Below are 22,793 nucleotides of genomic sequence, written 5' to 3' on the forward strand. Positions count from 1 at the left end.
CTGCATCCACGCAGGAACGCGGGAAACGTCCCGATGGGGCACGTGGAACGGGTGATTCCGTGGGTCAGCTGGACGGGACCACAGGGTGCCTCGGGAGTTGGTCAGACACGATTCTGAGTGTGTCTGGGGGCGCGTTTGGGGATGAGATGAGCATTGGAGCTGGTAGAGCAGACTGGGCCAGCCGGCTCCGTTGGCTAAAGCCCTGATGGGAACAAGAAGACTGACCCTCCCGGGAGTAAGACAGAGTCCTTCCTGCCTGACCCCTCCACCCTGGGACCTGGGTTTTCTTTCTTTCTTTTTTTTTTTAATTTTTTTATTGTTATGTTAATCCCCATACATTACGTCATTAGTTTTTGATGTAGTGTTCCATGATTCAGTTTGTGCATAACACCCAGTGCTCCATGCAGAACATGCCCTCCTCAATACCCATCACCAGGCTAACCCCTCCTCCCACCCCCCTCCCCTCTAGAACCCTCAGTTTGTTTTTCAGAGTCCATCGTCTCTCATGGTTCTTCTCCCCCTCCGATTTCCCCCCCTTCATTCTTCCCCTCCTGCTACATTCTTCTTCTTCTTTTTTTCTTTCTTAACATATATTGCATTATTTGTTTCAGAGGTACAGATCTGAGATTCAACAGTCTTGCACAGTTCACAGCGCTTACCAGAACACATACCCTCCCCAATGTCTATCACGCAGTCACCCCATCCCTCCCACCCCACCCCCACTCCAGCAACCCTCAGTTTGTTTCCTGAGATTAAGAATTCCTCATATCCGTGAGGTCATATGATACGTGTCTTTCTCTGTTTGACTTATTTCGCTCAGCATAATACCCTCCAGTTCCATCCACATCGTTGCAAATGGCAAGATCTCATTCCTTTTGATGGCTGCATAATATTCCATTGTATATATATACCACATCTTCTTTATCCATTCATCTGTTGATGGACATCTTGGCTCTTTCCACAGTTTGGCTATTGTGGACATTGCTGCTATAAACATCGGGGTGCACGTACCCCTTCGGATCCCTACTTTTGTATCTTTGGATCCGGGCTTTCTTGCTGGCTTGGGCTGCGATGGAAACATCCGCCCTCCTGGGTCTTGAGCTTGCTGACTTCACGTGGAGCCACAGCGTCGGCTCTCCTGGGTCTCATGCTTTGGACTCAGACTGGAACTGGGGTCACTGGCTCTCCGGGGTCTCCAGCTCACCCGCGCCCCTGCAGAACCTGGGACTTGCCACCCTCCATAACCGCATGAGCCCATTCCTTGTAATAAATCTCTTTAATAAATCACACATACACAGACACACACATCCTGCTGGTTCTTTGGAGAGCCCTAATCCAATGGCCACAAAATAGTTAACTCTGGGAGAGGTGGGAGGCGTGAGGAGCATCCCTGTGTGTGTGAGAGAGAAGCATTTTTTCCTAATAGTATATATTACTTTTGCAGTAAAAATAAAACAACAACTCTAATTGCTTCAAGAACCTCTTAATATTGGCTTCAGAATGATTTTGGAAAGTGACATTTAGCCCCAGAGGAAGCGGCTGGTGACACCCTGTGCTAGAGAAAGGTCTAGATCTCTTAGGGGTCCAGAAGAGGTGGTCCCACTGCAGACAGGGGACAGCGTCTTACCGAACCCCATTCCCTTAGCAAGCATTTTCTGCAGGCCCCGTCAGCCAAACCACAGCTCCTGGGGTTGGGAGGAGCCCCGTTGTTCCCTGAAACCTCTTCTGTGGGAGATCCCCTGGGGTGGGGGGAGCTGCTTCCCCATGCAGTCCCTCCGGCCCCGACCTGCTGCCTCGAGCTGAGCATCTCTGCTCCAAACCCCCCTCCCCTCCCTGACCCGTGTCCCTTGGGATGGGGTCTCAAGGGGCAGCTGTCTAGGACTAAATCTGTCTCTTCCAGATGCCCCCCTCTTCTTTGCTCCCCACATCTCCCAGTTCCAAATGACCAGTCCATGCAATTTCAAATACTTGCATCTTCTTTCCCTACCCCATGGAGCGGGCTGAAAATTATAATCATGACAGTGACTTGCGGAAGGAGGCGGGACCTCAGTGTCTCTGGGGGTCTGTGATGCTCACAGCACACCCTCCCTCCTGTCTCGACCCCTCCCCTCTATTTTTCCTTTCTTCAAAATCCCCCCTGCAGTGAGCTGGGGGCGGGGCAGGGGGGGCGGGCTCCTAAGCCGTGATGTTCAGCCTCATCTCGCACACCCAGCGTTGCACCTGCTTGCAGAAATTGTCGTTCCAGCGTCCATTCGCCTGGACTACCGCGCAGTCTTCACCTCCACCCACCTCGTGCCCCTGCCAGTCATCTGGCTGAGTGGCCGCCCAGTTCCTAGGAAGGCAGGATGGAGCTCAAGCTCTGACCCCCAGCCCTACAACGCCCACCGCCACCTCAGAAAAGCACAGCCGAGGAGGAGGGGTTCAGGGAGGGGATGCAGCAGCCTGGGAGGGAGAGGGTTGGGAGTTTGGTCCCCGGGGGAAGGGTGGGAGTGTAATGGAGCAAAAGACCAGGGGGCTGGCCCCAAGCCAAACCAACAGGGCAGAGGGGAGACCACTTACTTGTAGCTCTGCTGATAGTCTGTGCCATCCACCCATTTCCAGGTGCCCTCGCTGTCAGTGAGACCTATCCAGGCACTGAAGGGGTTTGTGTGTTGGACAATGAATTTCTGGAAAACAGGAGGGAAGGAAGGTTCTAGTGCCTTGAACCTCCGTGCAGGCAGCTGCGGCTGCCTCCGTCTTGTCCAGCTCCCTCTGTCCCCAGGCTGAAGCGTCCGTTCCCAAAACAACTATTTTTGCTTTTTCTTCTGGAACTGGAGTTATTGCTGAGTGGACCTTTGCGGGGCTAAACCTCGTGCTAAGTGCTTTCCAAAGGTTATCTTATTTGATCCTTCAAGAGCTCTTTAAATTGGGCACCCTGGTGATTCACACTTCACAGGTGAGATTAAGGAACTCGAGGTAGTTGGTGGAACCCAGGAATTCCAGTGCTGGGGTTTGTGACCGCTCCCCCCGACTCGGCACCCCACCTCATTCCCAGCTCACAGCTGCTACCCCGACTCTCATCTTCTGGTGTCTTCTGCCCACGACCTCGAACTCTTGGAATCCTGACTCTGGCCCCTGCTGCCCCCATGGGACCCCAACACCCACTAAGGATCTCGGTTTCAGGGGCGCCTGGGTGGCTCAGATCGTTAAGCGTCTGCCTTCAGCTCAGGTCATGATCCCAGGGTCCTGGGATCAAGCCCCACATCGGGCTCCTGGCTCAGCAAGGAGCCTGCTTCTCCCTCTCCCTCTGCCTCTCTCCCTGCTTATACTTTCTCTCTCTCTCTCTCTCTGTATCTCTGTGTCTCAAATGAATAAATAAAATCTTAAAAAAAAAAAAAAGGATCTCGGTTTCACTTGCCTCTCAAGGGCATGTGCCCTGTTCCTCCTGTTCCTGCTTCTCTGTGTAGCTGTGGTTTCTGGAGTTTTGCCGGGCCCTGGGCCTTCCAAGCTTGGACCCACTGCCCAGACCCCCTTATGACTTGGCTACATGGGGTCTGCAGTCTGCGGGAAATGTGTGAGGGCAGGGGTGGGGAGGAGGTGGTCTCTGAGACAGCTCCCCAGGACTCATGCACACCCCCGAGGACAACAGACCCCCACATGGCTTTCTCTTATAGAAGAGACTTTAGCCCCATGTTTTGGAAGGGTAGCAGTGGGAGAATATAGAGGAAACGGGGGGATGGCCTGACTAACATACACGCCTAGCCCTTCCCTTTGACAGCATGTGGAGGGTCTACAACCCCGTTTGGAGGGAAACGTCCTCATTCCATTCGCTTCCTAGAGACCCCATAACGATTGCAGACCACCTCACTCGAGCACAGGTATGACAGCATCCTTGAATTATTCTAGAATCCTGCCAACAGGACAGCATTCTGTGCATGAGGAGGCTGGGGGGCCTGCCCCACAAATTCAGAGGCGTCAACAGAGCTGGAGGGAAAGTGCTAGAGACCAGATATTCTGTTTGCTGCCACCTGCTGTCCCCGCCCCCTCTTCCCGCTGCCACTGGAAGCTGAATGACCGAACGGAATACAAATCGCCGATACCCAGCCCTCTGGGTTGAAGACTGAGGGGAGGAATCAATAGTGCCAGGTGAATTCATCTCCCCTATTCCTGGGTAAATAACAGGCAAGTAAGAATTGCACCCATTCAAAAAAATGGCGGCGGGGGGGGGGGTGATCATGGAACTTATGCAAAATTAAAGAGGAGATGAATGATATAAAATATCAAAGAAGACATCCAAGAAGAAAGAGAACACAATGATAAGTGAAGGGAAGAAACCCGAGAGAAAGATTTGAGCCATGCAAAAAAGCCCAGGAGCTTAGCAGAAAGCCAAGTCTGGGGCATGAACGATGGGCTTGAGGACAGGACTGCCACACAGAGGGGAAGAGAAAGACAGACGTATAGGGTGGGGGCTGTGGACAGCAGACAACAGAGGGACGTTTGGATGACCCGTTCCAGAAAAAGAAAGAGAACGCACAAGAAAAAAAAGTTCAAATTAAAATTATATTTAAGAATTTAGGAAACCTAAATTTACGAATTAAGAGGATGCTCCTGGCCCCGGAGGAAAATTACAGAGAGAAGGAGCAACACCAAGATATATCTGGACGAGGCTAATGAGATTCAAAGACAGAAAAGACTCCAACTATTCAGGCAAAATGCTTACGGAATCTCAGAGAGAAAAGAAGGAGGCATTATAAACTTCAAAGTTGCTAAGAGACTAGCTCTTCATTGCTCTCCGCACAAAAAAGTGAGAAATCTGTGAAGGGCTAAGGGCGTTAGCTGATGCTACTAGAGTAATTATATTGCAACATGCGCATGTATCAAACCAACACATTGTACCCCTCAAACTTACACCATGTTATATGTCAATTATATCTCAATTTTTAAAAAAAGAACAAGGCGGGGCACCTGGCTGGCCAGTCGATAGAGCATGCAACTCTTGATCTCGGGGTTGTGAGTTCCAGCCCCATATTGGGCATGGAGCTTACTTACAAACAAATAAAAAAGAGGAGGCTTGGGGCGCCTGGGTGGCTCAGTCGGTTAAGCGTCTGCCTTCGGCTCAGGTCATGATCCCAGGGTCCTGGGATCGAACCCCACATCGGGCTCCCTGCTCCGCGGGAAGCCTGCTTCTCCCTCTCCCACTCCCCCTGCTTGTGTTCCCTCTCTTGCTGTCTCTCTCTCTGTCAAATAAATAAATAAATAAAATCTTTAAAAAAAAAAATAGAGGAGGCATGTGAAGAATGTAAGTAGACTGGTTTCCTCATCTTTCATATGGAAAGTTGTATGAACTCTTTGACGTTTTTGAAGCCGATAAATTTCAGCCCATCATTTAAAATGATCAAAGTAATCACTAGTATAACCAAAAAGAAGCTACATGTAGTTCAAAATACCGTAGGGGAGAAAACAAAAAGAATACATCTCACACAGCAAACGTGAGAAAACAAGAGAAGAATATCGACATAAAAAAAAAAAAAGACAGGCTTGAGGTTCAATATGTCTGTTAAAAACAAATGTAAATGAGATACACATCTATTAAAAGAGGAGAAGACTCTTACTCAGTTTTTAAAAATTGGAAACAACACGTATTCACAATCTGTAGGAGAAATTCCTTTATATATTTATATATTTATAATGTATATGTTTATCTATATATTTACATATTTACTTAGTATTTGATATATATAAATACATATATTGGATATATATTTGATAAATGTATTCTGGCAACATGTACTGTTTCCTTAGTCCCCTCATCTCTCCCTCCCTCGAAGGGGATAAGAGTGCCTGCCCGTGGGGCCGTGAGGATTACAGGTGAATATACGAAAGTGTTTCTCACCGAGCAAAGACTTGGTGACTGTTACCAGTCACATCCTCCTTTTTGAAAAAATGTCCCCACCTATCCTAACGGCTTGGCTGTCCCCTGCGAACTCTGGTGTTGGGGTTGTGGCCGGTGGTGGCAGCGGGCAAGGGAGACCAGGAACTCTGGAGGGACCCAGTAACCCATGGCAGGTGTGTCTCTGGGAATTCTACCCGCTCTGTCCCTTTCGCCCAGTGACCACCCATCCACATGCAGCAAGAAGGCACTGAGCGCCGGCACTGTGCTTTCCACCCAAGCCCGTGGCCCTTCAGCTCATTCCGTCTGGAATTCTGTCTCCCCACCTGCCGCTCATCACCTGCTCACCTGGCTCCTGGCTCCAATAATGTCCCACCTCTTAAAATCAGTGGCTGCTTCACCATGAACTTCCCAGGGCTCTCCCAGACCTCCGCCTCTGGACTCTTCCTTTGGTTAAAAACTAATAAGAAAGCAGCCTGACCCAGCCTCCCAGCTGCACCCCGGGAAGGTGCAGTCTCACCTGCTCCTCTCTGGAGTTGATGACCACCAGGTGCGCGCTCTCCAGCTGGCAGTACCCGTCCGCGTCCTCCCAGGTCTTCCCGGAGCGGGAGAACCAGTAGCAGCTGCCCTCGTACTCCAGCCAGTTAGGGGGGCAGCACTGTGTGCCTGCGGGGGCAGGGGCCCGGGGAGGTGAGAGCCCGCCGGCGGGCGCAGGCGCACTGGGGGGAGGCCCCCTCTGTCCCTACCATTGCTCTGGAAGAAGGCCATCTGACAAGTCAGGATGCGCAGGTCCATGGGGAAGTGCTTCAGATGCAGGAGCAAGGCGGCGTGATCTAGGGCGTGGCATGGGGGGCGGGATGTGGGCGGTGCTGGTGCCCACCTGCCAGGACCCCCCATGGCGCGCCAGCCTCGTGGGCTGGGGACACGCAACACGCACACACTCAAGGTGGGGGGGTCTCTGACCTGCTTTCAGATCCCTCTGCTGTTTCTCCAGCTTGGCTTCCAGAGAGGTCAGCTGGTGACTGGCACTGCGCCCTGAGAAAGAGGAAGGCTCGCCAATCTCCCTCCCTCTGCCTCCTTAACGGCCCCCCGTCCGCGCCCACCCGAGCCTCCCTGACTCCACCCCGTCCCCACAGTGGCTTGCTAAGGCACACGCCTGCGCCGGCCGCTCTCCGGCTTCCACCCCCTCAGCAGGTCCCCATGTTCTCAGAACAGGGCCTCTCTTCATTAGCACGAGGTCCCTGCCTGCGGGACCGGCCCCTAACCGCCTCTCTGCCCAGCCCTCGCCACTTCGCCCCTGCCACACTGCAAAGGGTCACATGGGAATGGACGGTAGTCTTCCTCACCTCCTGGCTTTGCAGATTCTGTTCCCTCTACCTGGCACGAACCCCCATCGTCTTCACCTGCCTGTTCATCCTTCAGGCTCCCTCGGCCCAGGGATCAGCGTCCCTGGACGCCCTGCCCAGCTTCTCGGGCTGGGTGTCCTACCCCCAGCACCCCAAACACGCCCCTCCTGCAGACGGCGCACCGGGCGTCCAGCACCGAGCGTCCAGCACCGAGCGCAGCCAACCCAGCGCGTGGATAAGCCGCAGCCCCTGCCTCACGGGAGCCTCCACGCACCATGGGAGAGGAGAGTGCCGATCTCCGACAGGACGCCGTTGGAGAAGTGGCTGAAGTTTTCCTTTAGGATCTGCAGCTCCTCTTGCAGCTGTGCTCCTTGCCAGGAGACAGAGGGAACAGGACCAAGTGGGGAGGGCTGTGTCCGGCCTCACAGCCCCAGCCTGTCCACGTCCCTGCCCCCTCCCGGCCCCATCACCGCCCCACAGCTTTTCAGCGCTGCTCCTTACTGCCCCCTCGCTGCGCTCCCCGAGCTCTCGTGGCCCCCGGCTCGGCGCCCCCCTCCCGGCTGACCCCTGCGACCCTCACTTTGGGACCCAATCACGCAGATGGCTGCCAGCAGCAGGACGTTGAAGCCCAGGACGAGCAGACTGAGGCGCAAGGTGGAGCAGAAGCGCTGCAGCGGAAGGGGCGGCTGCGTGGGGGTCCCTGCTGGAGAAGAAGGGGTGTCAGAAGGAGGGGCCTGGGGAGGGGGAACCCAGAGAGTGGACATATGGGAGACCCCGGGGGAACAGAAGTCTGAGGAGGCACATGCCCGGGTGGGTGGGAGGGAAGTAGATGGGGGCTGGTTGTGCAGGGAGTCACTGGGCTTTGACCCCAGGGGCCAGGCATTGCACACGCGCGCATTTGCACACTCGCCGCCCCATGAGCACAGGCAGACACGCACACACACCAACACAGGTACGTGCAACACAAAGCACAGGGCCCACGATAGTTCACATCATCTGTGCGCAAAGCCCCGCTCTCGGACCTGGGGTACCGGGGTCCAGGCCCTGTGTTCTTCTCACAGTCCATGCCTGGGCCGCTCAGACAAGTCCCAAACCGCAACAACAGACCCCTCATTCCTTACTGCGGGTCATTCCACCGCAGACGGCTCCCTGAGGTCTGCCCTCCCAGCCCCCGTCCTTCTCCTCTGGCATTTCCCTCTGCCCTGGGGCCCCCAGAAGCCCTTGCTCCACCACCAACTCTCCCCTCTAGCTTCAGCAGAACCTCACAGAAACCTCTCCCTGCCCTTGGCCAGACTGAACCCTGACCCCCCCCATGTGTGCACACTCCTCTCATCTCACTGTCCCGCTCAGAGCTGTGCACACACCCACTGAGGCACACGTTCACATGTCTCCTCACACGTGTACACACAGACACACACGATCTCACACACTCACAAACACACCCCCCGCTTTTGCAACGTCCACCTGCAAACAAGATGCTTCCTCTTTGGCTCAGACCCCACCTTCCTGTCTGCTCACTGCCATGACACCACGCACCTCTGCGTCCCAGGGTGGTCAGGCAGGGGCCCAGGGTCTTCCTCCCAAGTTCACCTCCTGCCACCATCCTGAAGTGGACACTCCCTGTGAGTGACCACCCAGAACTCTCGAAATCCTCACACCAATGACTGTCACCTTCCCCCCCTTCAGACACACTCAGGACCCCACGTTGACTCAGAGAGGCCATGTCTCTGACCTCCACTGCCCGCTCCCCCTCTCTGAGCACAGCCTCCCCTCCACACACCCTTCCCCTCCCACCCTCCCCATCCCCTGGGCATCTCTCCATCCAGAAGCCCTCCCTGACCACGGTCTTCCCCACCCAGCCAGGACCCCGTGGCTGAGTCTGACTGTTCTCTCAAACCCTGTCCACTGCCCTTGTCCTGCTTCCCAACCTGACCTATGATCCAGAAACCCCAGTTCTGGGCTAGCTCGGCGATCTATGCCCGCACCCCCACTCTGAAGTCGGACCACCTGTGGCTGAGTCCAGCTGTGCCACCAGCTAGCTCTGAGATCACGCGCAAGTCACTCAACCGCTTGGTGCCTCAAATTTTCTCATGTCCACTTCTAGTATCTAAAATAGCCAGACTCGGGCGCCTGGGTGGCTCAGTTGGTTAAGCGACTGCCTTCGGCTCAGGTCATGATCCTGGAGTCCCTGGATCGAGTCCCGCATCGGGCTCCCTGCTCAGCGGGGAGTCTGCCTCTCCCTCTGACACTCCCCCCTCTCATGTGCTCTCTCTCTCTCATTCTCTCTGTCTCAAATAAATAAATAAAATCAAAAAAAAAAAAAAATACTCATTAAAAAAAAAAAAAAATAGCCAGACTCACAGACATCAAGAGTAAAAGGGTGGTTGCCAGGGTCTGGGGAAACGGGAGCTGCTGTTCAATGGGTGTAAAGTTTTGGTTATGCAAGACGAGTAAGTTCCAGATATCTGCGGCATATCCTTACACCTGCACTGACGTGTGCTATGGTGCAGAACTCAGACTGAGTATTCTTATCACAATATCTAAAAATGGGGGTAAGAGGAGCAGCGACCTGATTGGACTGTTCTGAGAACAAAATGAGGTAAAACATAAAAAGCACTGCCCAGGCAAGTTTGAAGGTAAAAGGGTCTGCCAGACATGGAAAGATGGGGGCTAGACTCCCCCTCCCTGCAGAAACAACCAAAACAAAAAAAAACAGACAAGTATGAGAAGTCACCTTTTTCAAGACACCTGAACCTCAGGCAACAAAGGGCAAGGATCCCTGAGAGACGGGAACAACAAGATGAGCCCAGTGGTTCCCCAGCTGCTGCTAGGGGAAAGTTTCAGCTGGGCAGCAGGGAGGGAAATCCAAGCAGAGCCCAGCACACTCCCCGAGGTGTTGGGGATGACCAAGGTGGCAGAGGTCACAGAACAAGGTATCAGAGAGGAGAGAGCTGCCCACAGAATCCTGGAGGTCTGCAGAGGCTTCCCTCAAGCAACCTGCTGAGCACTGATCAACATGTGCATGTCAGGAAAACTACCCCGGGACAGGACAAAACCAACCCAAAAGGGCTGGGGAACAGTGCCTCACACTCAGGTCCAGGAACGGTGCTTCAGGGGTGCTCCAGGGGTGCTCCAGACCCGCCTAACAATCGTAAAAGCAGGGGCGCCTGGCTGGCTCAGTCGGAAGGGCATGCAAATCTTGATCTCAGGGTGATGAGTGCAAGCCCCAAGTTGGGTGTAGAGATTACTAAAAAAGTTAAATAAACTTTAAAAAAAAAATAAAGTAACAGATTTTCTAAAAAAAAAAAAAAAAGTCATAAAAGCAAAACCCGAAAGGATCAAATTGACTCTACATTGCTTAACCACACCCCAGAACAAAGCTCAAGAATATTTAGAGGAATACAAATATATCCAGCACACGACCTGGTAAGATTAACAATGTCTAGCCCACAATCGAAGATTACCAGGCATACAGAGAGACAGGAAAACACAACTCGTAATGAGGAGGTTAATAAATGTATCAAAACTGGGGCGCCTGGGTGGCTCAGTCATTAAGCGTCTGCCTTCGGCTCAGGTCATGATCCCAGAGTCCTGGGATCGAGCCCCGCATCAGGCTCCCTGCTCAATGGGAAGCCTGCTTCTCCCTCTCCTGCTCCCCCTGCTTGTGTTCCCTCTCTTGCTGTCTCTCTCTCTCTCTCTCTGTCAAATAAATAAATAAAATCTTTAAAAATAATAATAATAAATGTATCAAAACTGACCCAGAATGGACACAGGGGTTAGAATTAGCAGACACAGGACATTACAACATATATTGTAACTGTATTCTGTTCAAAAACATAAGTACAAGGGGTGCCTGGGTGGCTCAGTTGGTTAAGTGACTGCCTTCGGCTCAGGTCATGATCCTGGAGTCCCTGGATCGAGTCCCGCATCGGGCTCCCTGTTCGGCAGGGAGTCTGCTTCTCCCTCTGACCATAACCCCTCTCATGTGCTCTCTCTCATTCTCTCTCTCTCTCAAATAAATAAATAAAATCTTTAAAAAAAAAAACAACATAAGTACAAGTCAAGGAAGATACTTAAAAGTCCCAGGTTGAACTCCTAGGCATGAAACTACAATGTCTGAAATGGAAAATCCACTGGGTAGAATTAGTGGAAGATGAGACTTCAATAAAGATTAGTGAACTTGGAGACACAGCAATAATAACTATATAAAAAGAAACACTGAAAGAGAAAAGAATTAAAAAAAAAAAAACAACAGGCAGAGCATCAGTGAGCTGTGGGGCCATGAATACATGCGTAATTACAGTCCTTGAAGGAGAAAGGAGCAGGGAAGGGGGCAGGAAAAGGGGTTTTGAGGAAACAGTGGTTGAAACATTGCCAAGCTGGTGGAAAACTGTAGGCTTCTAGAGCGCTGGGAAGAGCGGAAGCCTGTCCTGGAAAAGCAGGTGCTGTCCATCAGGTCTTTTGGGGTGAGCTCCCTCCTCTGTGAAATCCAAAACCTCTCGACTCTGTCCAAGCCTCCTGCTTAAACTGAATCCTCTCACCCTCAGAGGATCCGACAATATCCAAAATCATCCCGAGTGCTCACTACATGCCAGGCATCACATGGGCACCGAGGACGCACAGGGTGTGATTCATGTCGCCCCTGACCACCCCCCGCTCACCACCCGGGAAGGGAGAAGCCATGGGTGGGGACGCTTGTCCCTCCTGCTGCCCTTGCCCTGATCAGCTCCCACCCTCCCGCTGTCCGCCAGCCTCGGGAATGAGGGCCCCCCTCCCAGCCCAGGCTAACCAACCCCCTCCCTGAGCTCCTGTCTCCATGGAGCCTCGCTCCATCACGAGACCCCCTCCCCGGCTCCTGGCTCTTGCCCTTCAGCTCAGATCTCTCTCGCCTGAAAACAGTTCCCAGACACTTGAGTCTTCCTTCAGGAGTTGCTAGAGAAAGATCTAGGCAGGGCGCTTAGGGGAGTGGGGGTCTCCCAGGATCTCTCTGTGCCCATCCCCCATCCCCCAACCCGCCCACATACACACCCTCCTGCTGCATGTGCTTTCCTTGCACACACACACGCACACACGTGCACACGCGCATGTGCACCCTGCTCAGGTTGGGAGGAAGGGGGACAAAGTCATCTCCAGCTTTGAGTTATTCCCTCGCCCTCAGGGCAGACACCCTTCCCTGGGGGCCCCGGGGGGAGGGGCGGGTAGAGAGCAAGGTGAGGTCAGGGGGCAAGCAGAGGAGACGGGCGTCCTACACCCAGAGAAGCCCTGTCCCTGGTCTCCGGTGAATGTGACCTCAGCAAGACAGAGAGCCACCAGCAGCTAGACGGAGGGGGAGTGAAGCCCCAGAAACTGGACACTCACCTACGCAGAACCTGTCTCCTCTCCTGGGGTTGCGCCCACGAGGGCCCGGGCCTTCACCTCCACCCAGCGGGTGGTCATTGTCCTCGGAGTCCAGCTGCTGGATGTCTTGAAAGTCCTTGGCCATGCCGGGTCCAGGGCTGGAGCTGGGTTGGGCTGAGGTTCCCCTTAGGGCTGGGGCTGAGCTCAGGGCTAAGGCTTGTGCTAAGATGCTACTTTGGGCAGAGGCTGATGATGGGGTTGGATGTAGGGTGGGAGCAGGTTGGGTTGGGTCTAAGGTTGGAGGTGAGTGTAGGGCGGAAATACAGCTGGGTCCTGTCCCTTCTCAGGAGACTGCTCGGGCCTTGACGTGGCCAGGAGCCCTCCTTCCACACTCATGGACCAAACCACACCCCGTCCATCTGGCCCCCGCTGTCCCTGAACAAGGGTCTCCTCAATACCACTCCCACCTGCCTCCCCCACCTCGGTTACCTGTGAAAGGTATGGAGGGCTGACTCCCCGGTGGCTCGGGTGGCCCAGGCCCCAGGGCAAGGAGGGGCTACAGCGAGAAGTGGAGCAGGTGGAACCAGGAGGGGCTGGTCCAGGCGAGGCCCCTGAGCCCCTGTGTCCCAGGGTCCACGTGGTTCTAACCTGGCAGCTCCTGCCCCCGGGACTTTGGACAGTAAATAGAAGCAGAAACGGGGTTGGAACTCAGGCAAAGCGTGGCGGGGGCGTGGGGACACGACTGTCTCCGTTCTTCCCAGAGAAGGGGTCTCCTGGCCTCTCCCCCCTTCACCCCCACACGCCGGCCACCTCACTCCTCACCGCACAGTTCAGAGGGGTCCAGGCCAGGAGGGGCTGGGGGGCAGTTCACAGGTCCCCTCTGCCCCTCCCCCCTTTCCCTCCCTGCCCCCGGATTTCCCAGAATTGCTGGTGTCTCCAAATATCCCCAGCAGGGATCAGAGGGGCCGGTTCTCTGCTCTTGCCCAACGTGCGCGGGCTCAGCAGCCAGGCTCCCCGGCTCGGGGCTGGGGGGCATCGCTGTCTGGGGAATAAAGCCCCTCCAGGACCAGGGGCACGGGGGCCGGAGGCAGGAGGCAGCCCTTTCTGGGCAGAGGGATCCGACCTCACCAAGCCCCTTGCGTGGCCCTGGCAACATGAACCTTCTGACCCCTGCCAAACGGGCCGCCGGCCAAGGGCAGAGTCTCTCTTCTTCCACTAAGCCTTCATGCTGAAAAGGGAAGGAGAGGCCTGAGTGTTCGGGCGGCAACTTTCTGACACACACAGTATCCCTCCGTGAGGGACACACACACGCACACATTTGTGTGTTTTACTTTCTTCTGAATTCCTGGCACCTGGCACGTAGTAGGTGTTCAACTAGTACTTACTGAATGAGTAAGTGAAGGAATGGATTCTTGCATTATTGACATGAACGTTTCGTCGAACAATGTAACCTTACTCCTTGCGTCCTAGTTCGTGACCAACTGAGGCGAATTTCCCAACCCACTAGTGGGCCGCTACTCAAAGTCTGGAAAACACCGCTGGGAGGCGCGAGTCTTGGCGGGGATGTGGTTTTAGTTCTAAGATTTGGGTAAGAGCTTACCAAGCGGATTACCTACTGCAGGCCAAGGTTGACTGACTGCCATCTGGGGATGGGGCCGGGCGGGGGGGAGGGGTTCTTGCTGGCCACGCACCTCAACGGAACTGATTCCAAGTTTTGGGGCTCAACCCCCATACCCCCTCCTGGGGAGAGAGTGCAGGGAACACGAGAGACATGCTCTGCCTCCTTCTCTTTCTCCCTGTTTGAAAGTCAGCATCTTAATTTACCAAAAGTTGACGTACACTTTCTGAAGGTTTCATACGGTCTTGTCACTTTTTTGTTGGGTTTTTCTGATTTGGGTTACGGAATCCTGTTTTATTTGGTTGATTTTGGTTTGGGATTTTTATTTTTATTTTATTTTTTTGTACCTCAAGCACAGAAAATTAGGTTAGTTGTAGTCCTGAGTTCATGATACGCCATCTTCCCCAATCTCCCCTCCTACTTTCCCTCCTCCATCCGGTTCCCCCAAGCCAATTCTACGCTCCACAGGCAGCCAAAATGGCATGATTGCTGTATGTGACAGTCTCCGAAGATGGTGGCCATCAGCTTCTTCCCTCGCTGTACATGCAAGTCACACCACCCACCCAGAGCTAGAGTCTGTTTCCCTCCCCTTGAATCTGAGCGAACTTTGCAGCTTGCCATGGCCAGTAGAAAGTGCTAGAAGGGACATTCTGCCAGTTCTGGGCTCAGCCTTCAGAGACCTGGAAGGTTCAGTTTTCAGGCTTGGACACAAACCACCACGCTTTAAGGAAGTCCAGCTATCCTGCTAGAGAGAGAGAGGCCTGGCCTGGGCTGGGGGTGGGGAAGTAAGACACGATATGGAGATTGAGAGACAGAGAGAGGCCACACAGAGGAGTGCTGAGGCCTGAGGATGCGTGAACAAAGCCTCCTGGGAGCTCCCAGCCCAGCCCAGCCAACAGCTGAATGCCCCCAAGTGTGTAACCCTAGCCAATACAACATGGGCCACCTGGCCTCTCCCTGCCCAAATTTCTGACCCTAGAGAATCTTAAGAAATAATGAGTAGTCCTCTGTTTTAAGCCACTGAATTTGGGGTTGGTATGTTATGTATCCATAGGTAATGCAAAGAGTATCTACGCCTCAACAGGAATCTTTATAAAATACGCGGTGGGTTTTGTGTGCCCTCTCTGTTATATACTGAAATGGAATTTTCATAAGTCTTTTGTTCCTGACCTTCTTCACCCAACAACAAATGTTTAAGATCTGTCCATGTTGCTATTTGTACATCTGGCTTGTTGCTATGAGCCCGTGCGTGGTATTCACTGGTGTGGATCAATCATGGTTTATTTACCCAGTCCTCCAGTCATGAACCCTAAGATGTCTCCAATCCCCAGCTACCACGATTAACACCGCGGTCAGTGTTCTCATCATGTTCCCATGAGGACCTACACGAGTTCTCCGGGAACCACATCCAAGAATGAAATCGCTGGGTCACAGAAACTTCTCACACTTCATTCCAAGCATACGCACATTCTTGCACTGATGAGATCATATCCACAATATTTTTTTTTTTAGTAGTCTTTGCTCCCTTTATTTCTTTGCTTGGCTGGTCCGCTGCCTCCCTTGCACACCCCCTCACAACATCTTCCATCCCTGCTCCTTCTATGAGAATATTAATAACCCAGAAATTATCTTTCTGTCTTCTCTTTGCTATTAAGGGTTTGTCATGTTCCTGGGTGGATCTAGAGGAGACCTTCCCTGCAAAGTACACCCAGGGTCAAATTATGAAATCAACAAAGCATTCTGGTGCTCGATTTCACCGAGTCTTGTCAGGGCGCCCATTTTCCAGAATGGCTGTGCTGGGTGACACCCCCACCACCAGCCCATGAGGGTCCCCTCCCTTCTGGTCCACCCTTCCCAACTCGATATTATTCAACTTCCCAACTGCTGCCAATCTGCTGCCATCTTCCTACTCTCTCATTCCACATTTCTAGTTAAGAGTGGGCTTGGACACTTCCTCATCTATGTGTGAATCATTTGGGTTTCCCCTTGTGTGAGCTGCTTTCTCATATCTGTCATCTATCTTCCTCTCGGGTTTCCTGAATTCACGTTGTGGATTAACCAGAATTTCCAGTATATTCTGTCCTAGATACTTGTTCAGAAAGCAAGAAAGATCTTTTGAAAATAAAAAAATGATAATAATATTGCTGACGTCAAAAAATTAGTAGGAGCTTTGGAAGATAAATTCCAGGGAAGAGAGAGAGGGAGAGAGAGAATGACCAAAAGAACAAAGAGATAAAAAGAAAAATTATGTTAATGAGAAATCAGCTAAACTGGGGGACTTTCTCCCCTGGCCTCATGTTTCCGCATATATTTCTCATCAGGGAAAGTCTCTGGGCCTCCCCCCACCCCCCAGCCCCCCAACCCCTCACTGCTGCCTAGGGGAGAAAGCCTGCCTTGCCGGGCTGCCTTCCGCCCACCTTGTAATCTGCCCTCTGCGGGGAAGGCCGCCTGGCCAGCCCTGCCTGCCACGGGGCAGATAGTTCTGCCTAATTCTTGGATGAAATCTTAACAAGTCCTTCTGATTTAAGGTTTAATTTGTTTTGTTGTTTTGTTGGTTTTGATTTAAGGTTTTAAGCCAGATCCACCTTTCACTGCCTATCAGCAATAAAGCTAACATCTCCATATTCACGTGTCTGTCTACTGTGTCCTCATTCTCAACTGGTTTCAAACTTCAGAGGAGAACAGGCTCTTCTTTTATTAGCCCCGTAGAACCTCCACAGGTAACATAAAAGATCAATGTGGAGAACCAACATCCCCCTCGTAGGAGTTCTAGTAGGAAAAGCAGGAAGTCAAAGTGAGAAAGTTATCGAAGAAATAATTCAAGAAAGTTTGTTAGAATTAAAACATTGAGGCTCCAAATTCAGATGACCTACGAATTGCTCAGCTTTCCCCTGAAGAATGACCCAGCACGCACCATCATGAAATTTCAGAATACCAGGGATGGAGAGAAGGTTCTGGAAGCTACTAGAGAGGGAGAAAAATCACCTACAAAGAAACAAGAATGAGCATGGATCCCACTCATCAGCTGTTACATTCAACACTGGGGGGACGCCAGGGTGATGCACACGCTCCATCTTCCAGGGGAAATTTCCTTCATCCAAGAACGGTAGAGTCAAACGATCATCGGCGTAAGAGAGTGGAATAAACCACTTCCAGACCTGTCCGTGTCAGAACATTTATCTCCTACCGCTACCGTGTTAAGAAATGCCATAGAAAGTGAGTGAAGAATCCCAAAACAAGACATGCAGAACATCTCCATAGGAGCCTTTTTCATTATTCTCGAATAAAATCTTATGCAACTCTTTCTCTCTGCCTACGGGTTGGCTTTTCTTCTCATAACACAAACTAGTGAAATACAAGGGTCTGTCCCTGAAAATGCAAGTTGTCCTGAGGAACATGGGGTCAGTGGTGGCCGAGTCCGTCAAGCACCGAGCAGGTGCCTGGTAGGGCTGGATCCTGCCCAGGCAGAAGGAATGGTAAAGGACTCTTGTCTTGGCCCCAGCAGTCTGTGAAGGAAGGTCTTCTCAACCCTAGCGGTTGTGTGTAATTCCATCTATTCAAATCCGACCAAATAAAATGTGGGATGGATTACATGAAATCCAGGGAATGGGAGCTTTAATCCCATCTTTAGCAACTAGAACAAGGGCTCAGGACTTCTCACTGTGGCTCCAGGTCCCTTATCCCAGTCTCAGAGCTCAGACCAGTAAGAAGCCTCAACCCCAGGTGACAAAGCATGGGTGAAGCTTTTCCTCCAGGGAAATATATTCGAAACCCAGGAAGGTTTGAAGCTAAATGTGTAAATGACAGAGTAAACCAAACACATGGTATTAATGTTAAATGTGAGAGCAATCTGCATTCGGTATTAGAATGTATAAGGAAATTTGGTATACTAAAGAACTTGAAGTGAGCCTTGTGATATCAAGATAAAATCTAAAATCAAGTACTTGAGTTTTAGACTTGTGGTTTCAGTTGGAAGGTGTAAAATAATTTGATGGTTTTGGAATTAAGAGACCTTGAGACTCATTTTGAATATTCAATAATTTAACTTACTGGCTTAGGTTTTGCTTGCCAGGTCAGGCACTTTCAAATACCTAAAATAAATACATTGAGTGATGCTAAGGGGACACAGATGCTCTCACAAGGTCACAAGGACGCCGGGAGCTGGAATGGTTGGAATTGCCCACCTCCTTGGAATATTAAAGACGTCAGATGTCAAAGAGGCTGTGAGGATGACCATCATCAGGAACCTTCCTCGATTCTTCAAGCCACGTTGCTTCTGTCTTCTCGACGTGGCCACAAGATTCTGTGCGCCAAATGTCGGATGCCCGCGGCTCGTGCTGGGGGACCAGGAACACACCCGTGAGAGGCACACGGGCTCACTCGCAATGAAGGAGGATGTTCAGGGCGGGTTTTCTGGAGAAGCCGGTGGCTTGGTGGCTCAGCTGCCCTTGGGGACCCCAGTCTGAAGCCTCAGCCTCCCGACTTTTCCCTAATGTCAGGGCAGAGCAGACTCTGGATCCACTTGCCACACCATCTAGTGTCCATTTTCATATACTTGTGTTTGTTTTAATATAAAAGTAATTTTAAATGAAATATTACTGAGTCAAATGGAGTCTCCAGGAGGAAAAAAATGCACCTGACTCATTACTACGTAATAATATACTCATAATAGTTTATGTGCCAGGCCTTGTATGACATGCTCTACGCCCACGACTTCAGTTAAGCCTAATAATGGCCTGGGGAGAAGGTCCTGCCATTATCCCCATTTTCCAGATGAGCAAACTGAGGTTTGGAGAAGTCAAACAACTTCCCTGAAGTCACTCACAAGTCAGGGGCAGAGTCAGGATGCAGGATGCAATGCTCTCGTGGTTATGTGCCCCCGGGGGTGCGTCCTGAGGAGCACAAGGTAAGAAAATTCGAAACTCCCTGGGGTACGTCTACCAGCTTCCCCACCCTTGTGTTGTGTAGCTTGCTCCGCCCTGCCCTGCAGGGGACTTAGGTAGACATCGTGGGTGGAAGGAGAAGGGGAAGCAGGATTCCAGCTCAAGAGGCCCTGGGGAGATCACTCGAGCCACATCTCCCCGGCTCCCTTTTGTCCTGGGCACCCGCCCAACACGCTGTGTGGACCGGACACCACGGGACTCTTGAGACCCCGGGGCATAGAGACATAGGACCTTTGGTGGTCTTGCTCAGTGCTGTGTTTCCACCACTTTGACGAGCACCGAGCACCGGGTACATAGTAGGCTCTCAAGAGATGTTAGTTGATCTGAGGACTTTGGTTAGAGGAGATATTTTTAAATGACTGTGGTAGGAAAAGCCCCTGGAACTCTCCCACACTGCTGGCCGTGCTGTTTGGCAGGGTCTGCTAAATCTGGACACACGAGCCAGGAATGCCAGGCCAAGGGGTAAACCCAACAGAAATGCACCCCCATTCTCACCAAAATACATGTTCAATGTCCCTGGCAGCGACTGCCCTTGGGCAGCACGGTGCATACACATTCGCGGTGTCCTCACACAGTGGGACGCTGTGTGCAGCAAATTTGGGGGACTCTCACCCTGGGTGAAGAACACGAGAAGCCAGAGCACGAACAGGGTGTTCCATTTACTCGAGGACAAAACAGGGCAACACTAACCTATTCCACTCGAAGTCACAGAGCGGGGCCGTGACTGAAAGGGAGACACCGCAGGGCTCTGGGGGGCTGGTAATGATCTTTCCAGATCGGGTTCCTGGTTGCACATGTGTTCAATTTGTGCAATCAGACCTATGCACGCATGAGATCATAGAAAAAAAATTTTTTTTCCCTGCTCCCGGTTCCTGACATGGAGCTCCTGAAACCCTTGTAAACTCCCAAGTGGCCAGAACACCAGGATTCTCGTTGATCCTATCGAGGGGACTCTGGGTGGGCTCCTGGCTGGCTCCCGGCTGGGGTCTGATCCACAGAAAGACGGAGCCAGGACTGGAAGCTTGGAGTTTTCAGCCCCGACCCCCACTCCCCAGAGAGGGGAGAGGAGCCGGAAACAGTTAATAATCAATCAATCACGCCCACTCAGGGATGCCTCCGTAAAACCACAATAGTCGGGGATTGGGGGTTTCCGGGCTGGTGAACACATCCACCCCGGGGGGGGCAGGTGATGCACCCCAACTCCACAGGGACAGAAGCTCCCGTGCTCAGGACCCTCCCAGACCTCGCCCTGCTCACCTCTTCCTCTGGCTGCTCACCTGTGGCCTCTATCACATCCTTTAATAAACCAGTAAATGTGAGCAAGCGTTTCCCTGAGTCCCGTAAGCCGCCATCACAAACCAACCAAACCCAAGCAGGGGGTGGTGGGACCCTCCCATCTCGAGCCCGTGGCTCAGAAGCACAGGGGGTCCTGGGCTTGCGGCTGGATCTGGAGGAAGGAAGGGGCAGTCTTGCAGGACTGAGCCCCTGACCTGTGGGGTCTGAGACCACCTCCAGGTGGACACCCAGCTGGTGTCGCAGAATTGCTGCCGGGGAGAAACCTCCACACACCTGGGGACCCAGAAATGGCAGAACTGGGGTTTCCCCTGCACGGGGAGGAAAAAACCCTGAGTTTTCCCATTTTAGGACAGTTCTGTAAAACTTCTTTCCATCCCAAACTTCACAAAGGATGGGAACTCCCATTTGCTGAGCTCTTCTGTCACATTCTTTGTGCCAGCAACGGGCTTTCCCAAGCACCCTTTCTCAAGTACTCCCCCCCTTTCCCCATGCTATACTGATCTCCATTGTGTCATACTCCCTGTATGTTCAATAAATATTTGTGGAATGTATGTACCTAGGTTTGATTTTACTTGTATTCTCCCACTGGGCCTTCACGACAGTCCTGTATGATAAGTCTTCTTATCCCCATTACACAGACAAGGAAAACAAGTTACGCTAATTTTAAAACCTCAAAAGGGTCACACGGCTAGTAAAAGCAGAGCCACATTTTGGAAAAAAACAAAAAACAGAAAAAACAAAACTTCTTTCCATCCCTGTTGGAGGCATGGCAGGTGCCTTCGTGTTGGGGGGCGGGACGCTCTCTCCGGTGAAGAAGCTGGGTCGGTCTTTTCTGTGTCGCTCAGCTCCCCAGACGCGGGATGACAGCGCCACCGCGTGGTCACAGCTGCGGAAGGCTCCAGTCGTGGGGACCCAGACTCTCCTGCTGCCCACCTACTTTGTAACACCACACCTCCCTCCCAATAACTGAAGCGAAACTTTAAACAGTCCGGAGGTCATTCTTAGAGCTACAAAGTTTCAAACGTTGGCAACTTTTTTCGTCTGATCAGTCTTTGTGTTTCTTAATTTGTATTCACTTGTTCTAGCTGGAATCCTGTCACTTTCCCGTTACTCTGAGACAGATCACGGATCAGTTAAAAGCTTGCAAAGACCCTGACCGTGTCAGGTCGGAGTGGTATCAGAAGGTGATAGTTTCTCTCTCCTGTTCAATCCCCGGATCTATGGAACTCGGGGTCAGAAACCAGGACAGTTGAGTTTCTAAGTTCTGAGTTTGCAAAAACTTGGTAGAAAGAGGTCCCTTGGGCTTTACTTGCCACGAAAGGACCCAATGCACCCTACAGCTCCTACCAGACCTTTGCTTCCCTTCTCTGTCTTAGTAAAATTAGGAATGGGGGTGGAGGGGGGTCCACAGGGACCCAGCCACTCCACTGCCTCCCCACGGGGCTCTCCCAGGGCAGGACAGAGCCCCTGGCTCCCAGTCTGGGGCGACAACCCCTCCCACCAGGCAGGACCACCTGTCCCACTGCTGTCCCTGCAGGTGCTCCCCCCAGCACCTCCCTGGGGTGTCTTGGCAGCTGCCTCCTGGACAAACTGCCTCAGTGAAACCTCACGGCTGTTTCCTTAAAGGTTAGGGGCAGGTGCAAGCCACCCGATCCCAATTTTAGAGCTTCACTCAGCAAGTTTTTGAGACAAGCTCAAACTGGTTTTGTGGCTTGCAAACTGGCTGGAGCCAGAAGTGGAGAAGACCTTGATCTGGGAGGGAAATCGGACTCAGAGGTTTCCAGCCCCCTCGGGCCTCCTCCCAGAGTCTGTTGGTCGCTGGCAGGCCGAGGAGGGGGCTGCCCTTCTTGCACCCCCTACGCAGAAGGTATGCAGAAGGGCCTGGCTGCATGTCCTGCTGCCCGGTCCCTGACCCACAGCCCGCCTCCAGCCTTGGGGACTTCTGACCTCTGTGCAAGCCCCGCCCTCTCCAGACTGGGGCTCAGCCCTGCACATGTGCTCGGATCCCCATCTCTGGGCCCCGGGTCAGGCGTGAGTGAGTCTTCCTCCAGCCCATCCTGAATATAAGCCACCCCCCAGATCTCACACTGTTTGGTCCACACTTGGTGCCAGATGAGTCCTGCCTCCAGGTTCCCACTTGGATTAATCTCCCAAGCTGTCCCCCACCCCCTTGCATCCACACACCTCCTCTGGCGCGCATCCCCTGACCCCTCCCCAGCCCCAGCCTTCCTGCCTCCGGGTACCCCTGCCGCCTGTGACCCAACCTGCCAATAGCTTTGTTTCTAATTCACTTTTAATGATGAAACATGGCCCCTGATTATAGGCACATGAACTTGTTTTGTTTGCCCAAGCTGACATGTAAAAATTGCTCATAAACTCCCTCT

At 52.5% G+C, this 22,793-nt stretch overlaps 1 protein-coding gene across 6 annotated transcripts; it reads right to left on the bottom strand.

Annotated features, from left to right (window-relative positions):
- Positions 1-1,257: 1,257 nt before the first annotated feature.
- Positions 1,258-13,198, bottom strand: ASGR2 (asialoglycoprotein receptor 2). Of its 6 annotated transcripts, none has more exons than XM_036066248.2 (10): positions 13,042-13,198; positions 12,574-12,716; positions 7,796-7,918; positions 7,490-7,585; positions 6,833-6,904; positions 6,616-6,702; positions 6,390-6,535; positions 6,218-6,316; positions 2,560-2,666; positions 1,258-2,332 (listed from the first exon to the last, which is right to left on the bottom strand). In XM_036066248.2, the coding sequence occupies exons 2-10, from the start codon at positions 12,695-12,697 to the stop codon at positions 2,176-2,178; spliced, it is 1,011 nt and encodes a 336-aa protein (XP_035922141.1). In that variant the 5' UTR covers positions 12,698-12,716; positions 13,042-13,198; the 3' UTR covers positions 1,258-2,175. The 6 variants fall into 6 exon arrangements, with proteins under 6 accessions (XP_035922141.1, XP_035922146.1, XP_035922147.1 ...); XM_036066253.2 differs by having other exon boundaries at positions 12,574-12,726; XM_036066254.2 differs by having other exon boundaries at positions 12,574-12,798.
- Between the last annotated feature and the right edge of the window lie 9,595 nt (positions 13,199-22,793).

Source organism: Halichoerus grypus, chromosome 2 (assembly GCF_964656455.1).
Source record: "Halichoerus grypus chromosome 2, mHalGry1.hap1.1, whole genome shotgun sequence".
NCBI classification, from domain to species: Eukaryota; Metazoa; Chordata; class Mammalia; order Carnivora; family Phocidae; genus Halichoerus; species Halichoerus grypus.